The 3984-nt window shown below is 46.9% G+C and overlaps 1 protein-coding gene across 1 annotated transcript; it reads left to right on the top strand.

Annotated features, from left to right (window-relative positions):
- Positions 1-1052: 1052 nt before the first annotated feature.
- On the top strand, positions 1053-3347 carry CMTR2 (cap methyltransferase 2; the record flags this gene model as incomplete). The annotated part of the gene is made up of 1 exon (XM_084269980.1): positions 1053-3347. One exon carries the CDS (start codon positions 1053-1055, stop codon positions 3345-3347), a length of 2295 nt encoding a protein of 764 aa, XP_084126106.1.
- Between the last annotated feature and the right edge of the window lie 637 nt (positions 3348-3984).

The following is a 3984-nucleotide window of genomic DNA, read 5'->3' as shown; positions in this document are numbered from 1 at the left end:
CTTGTTTGCTTCCAAAGTCTTTCCAACCCTTTCAATCTTAACCTGATATTGATCTCATAAACTGTTTTATAACACTTACGATCATTGTGTTTTGCACTTGTGGGAATGGGATGGCTTGGGGGGGTGATTAAAATGATACCCCTGGGGACATCCTGTCTCTTGCTGTAACTTTGATTAAAGTATTTTGCTTAAATGAGCAGAGTGGTTTTGAATGAATTACTGGCTTGCTGATTCCTGGTTAGCAAACCTAACTTCTGCCTCGTCTGCTTTGTGCTGTGCGCTGGAGCAGATGGCAGCAGACTGGTTAGCTTTATGTGGTGCATGCTCGTGTCAGCCTGCCTTTATCTGCTCAGAGCACAGTGCTTTGCACTACTTTCTTTAACATCAAGCATGAGTTAGCATTGACCACAGATGCAAGAATGTCTCTTCTCACTTTGGATTTATCACTGTTGCTTGAGAGGTGTAAGGATTTGGAGTGGCTGGGCAAAGAGTGGTAGTGCTGAGCACAGGAGAGGGGCTCTGCTTGGTGTGGATGCTTTTCCGAGCCACACACTGGCTCAGTGGAAGACGTGTGAGGGTTTGCTGTTGTGAGGTAGGAGGGAATAGGAGTAACATCTGTGTGCCCTCGAAGCTGCCTTTGCTTGTGGCACTTTCTGTGCTTTCAGGGAGATGGGTAAATATCGCTGTAATAGGATGATAAAATTTCTGGTTCATTTGTACAGCGTGTGGCACGTTCTCCTCTGTGACCAAGAGATACTTAAATCTAAGTGTTCAGTCCTATATAGCGAGGTCAGTGAAGAGCCAAAGCAGCAGCCTTCACTTGCTATGTAAACAGCACAAAGGGTGAACCTCCTGATTTCCAGATAACCTTGTTCGGGGTAGCCCTCATCAGCATGTGGTTCTGTGAAGCGTTTCTCTTGCTCTGGAATACAGATTAAGCAGGGGAAATTTTAAAAAAAGGAGGACAAAAAAGCGTTGCCTGTTCATATATAATGGAAGAGATGATGTTTTTTCTCCCCTGCTTGTCTTCCAGGTTGTGAATCAATCCAAGAATGAACAAATGTAAGAAGCCTTACGTTGACCAGACTACAAACCTTGAAAAGTTCAGTCCTGAAATTCTTTCTGAGATTGAGAAGCTCTTTGCAAAGAAGTTCACTTACACTAAGCCAGTAAGTAATGAATGGCAGCTTCCCGACCCCAGCGATGCTTTCACATGCGATCACAAGGAATTCAACTCACTCTTGGCTCTGAAGGACTCGATGAATGAAGTGAAGAATCAACTGAGTGATAAGAACCTGGAGGAATGGCATCAGCACACCTCATTCACCAATAAAGCAGGGAAAATAATTCCTCATGTGAAGAAATCAGTGAATGCTGAGCTGTGTACCCAGGCGTGGTGCAAGTTTCACGAGATCCTGTGCAGTTTTCCTCTTCTCCCTGAAGAAGCTCTCCAGGAGGGAGAGCTGAATTCTGTCCACCTCTGTGAAGCACCTGGAGCTTTTATTGCCAGCCTCAATCACTACTTGAAATCCCACCAGGTCCCTTGTGACTGGAATTGGGTGGCTAATACTCTCAACCCGTATCACGAAGCGAGCGACACCCTTATGATGATCATGGATGACCGACTTATAGCAAATACGTTGCCTTGGTGGTACTTTGGCCCAGATGACACTGGTGATGTGATGACACTGAAACATCTGACAGGACTTCAGAACTTTGTAAGTAATATGACCACAGTTCACTTGGTAACTGCTGATGGCAGCTTTGATTGCCAGGGGAATCCAGGCGAGCAGGAGGCTCTTGTCTCCCCCCTTCATTACTGTGAAACGGTCACTGCTTTAATGATCCTGGGTGCTGGAGGATCCTTTGTTTTGAAGATGTTCACGCTCTTTGAACACTGTTCTATCAACCTGCTCTTTCTGCTAAACTGCTCTTTTGAGGAGGTCCATGTCTTTAAGCCAGCCACAAGCAAAGCTGGAAACTCAGAAGCCTATGTGATTTGTCTTCGTTACATGGGCAGAGAAAGCATTCATCTGCTGCTTTCAAAGATGATGCAGAACTTTGGATCAGAAATGCTCAACAAAGCCCTCTTTCCCCAGCATGTGCTACCAGAATCTTTTCTTAAAACCCACGAGGAGTGTTGCATCTTCTTCCACAAGCGCCAGGTAGAGACCATCTCTGAGAACATCCATCTCTTTGAGCACATGGAAGAAGCTGAGCAGACGAAGCTGAACAAGTTAAGGGACTGTGCAGTAGAGTTCTTCATGCAAAGGTTTCATGTGAAATCCATTGCCAGAAACAACTGGCTTGTCAAGAAATCTCAGACTGGTTGCAGCATGAACGCCAAGTGGTTTGGGCAAAGAAACAAGTATTTTAGTACATACAATGAAAGGAAGATGCTGGAAACCCTCACGTGGGATGATAAAGTGGCAAAGGGCTATTTTAATCACTGGGCTGAGGAACACAGTTTAAATAACGCTGGTAAAATGTGTGTCTTGGAAGGATCGTCTTCTAACCTCGAGTGTAGCTTGTGGTATGTTTTGGAAGGAAAAAGGCTGCCAGTAGTAAAATGTTCTCCCTTTTGTGATGGTCAAGTCTTGGAAAATCTTAACGAAGCGATGAAGGAGTTGGTGGGGGAGACGCTGAGAGGCAGATGCGTGCTGCAGACTTGTCACTCGTGTGAAGTTCTTCCAGGGGAGCTGATACTGGCAGAGGTGTCTGATCTTTCCAGGTGTCGTCAGGAAGTTCTCAGTGAAAGGTGTAGCGACCAATTCAGGTGCCTTGTGGTGGACTTCCCGTCCATCTGTGATACTGAAAGCCCACCCAGCATGGAAATAAAGTTTCTGGACTCAGCCAAGCTGCTGACTTTCAGCTTCTCTTTGCTTTATGATGGAGAACCGAAGTACCAGCAGCAGCTTTTGGAGTGCATTCTGCATTCTCTGAGCCAGCTTGCAGTGGGGGATGCATTGATTTTGCCTATTCTCTCTTGTTTTACACGCTTCACAGCCGGGCTGGTCTTTGTCCTGCACTGCTGCTTCAGTTGCATCACCTTCTGTTGTCCCACCTCCCACCAGCCTCTAAGGACCAGCGCCGCTTTGCTGTGCGTCGGTTACCGAGGCCTCCCGAATCCTGTTGTCGAGTATCTGCAGCATCTCAACAAACTAATGAGCTCACTGCTAGACACAGACTCTCCCCAGCAGGTGTTGCAGTTTGTGCCTATGGAGGTTCTCCTCCAGGGCAAGCTGCTGGAGTTCTTATGGGATTTAAACACAGCCATCGTGAAGAGACAGCTCCACTTGATTGTGCAAGCTAAGCAGCAGCAACTGACTGGTGATGCTTCACTTTAAAATCATTCTAGAATTGAGCAAGTTGCTGCTGCTAGACCTCATTTCACAGGCAGGTAGAAGGTGTTGAAAACCTTGTGAGTGTGAAGGTAATGTTGGTGTAAAACCTTGGTGTGACATTGTTAGTGTTGGGAGGATGTTCTGAGCTATCGATCCCATGTGCATGGTACTGGTCTGTCCTAAAGAAACCCAGTCTCAGGCACGGGGGACTTGGGGTGGAGAGTGATGGAAGTGGAGAAACAGTTTCTCCTGTGTCACAGCTCTCCCTGAGCAAATTTCATTGCCTACTGCCCGGGTGAGAACCGGCAGGCTTCGTGATGAGAGGTGATGTGGATGCTGTGTGGTCCTGTTCCATGAGGCCAGACAATGTGGGACCCACTTGTGTGATGTTACCCCTCCTCTGTGGGGTTTTGACCTGTCTGTGTTACATCTTCCAGGCTTTGTAAGAGCCAGAACTCTGGGCAGTGTGTAAGCCTGTTGGGATAAGTGCCTCAGGAACAGGTAGCTGCCTTGTGAAGGCTGAGTTAAAAATGACCTCTTAGCAGCAGCAGAGGTGTCCAGGCAAAGGTGCTCTTTGGTTTTTATTTTGTTTGTGTGAGGAGCAGCAGGCTCTATGGTGCTTGACAGGCTACTGTAGGGC

Source organism: Gallinula chloropus (assembly GCF_964237585.1).
Source record: "Gallinula chloropus genome assembly, chromosome: 13".
Lineage (NCBI taxonomy): Eukaryota > Metazoa > Chordata > Aves > Gruiformes > Rallidae > Gallinula > Gallinula chloropus.
The sequence above is the reverse complement of the archived record's forward strand: the minus strand, read 5'-3'. Positions and strand labels throughout refer to the sequence as shown.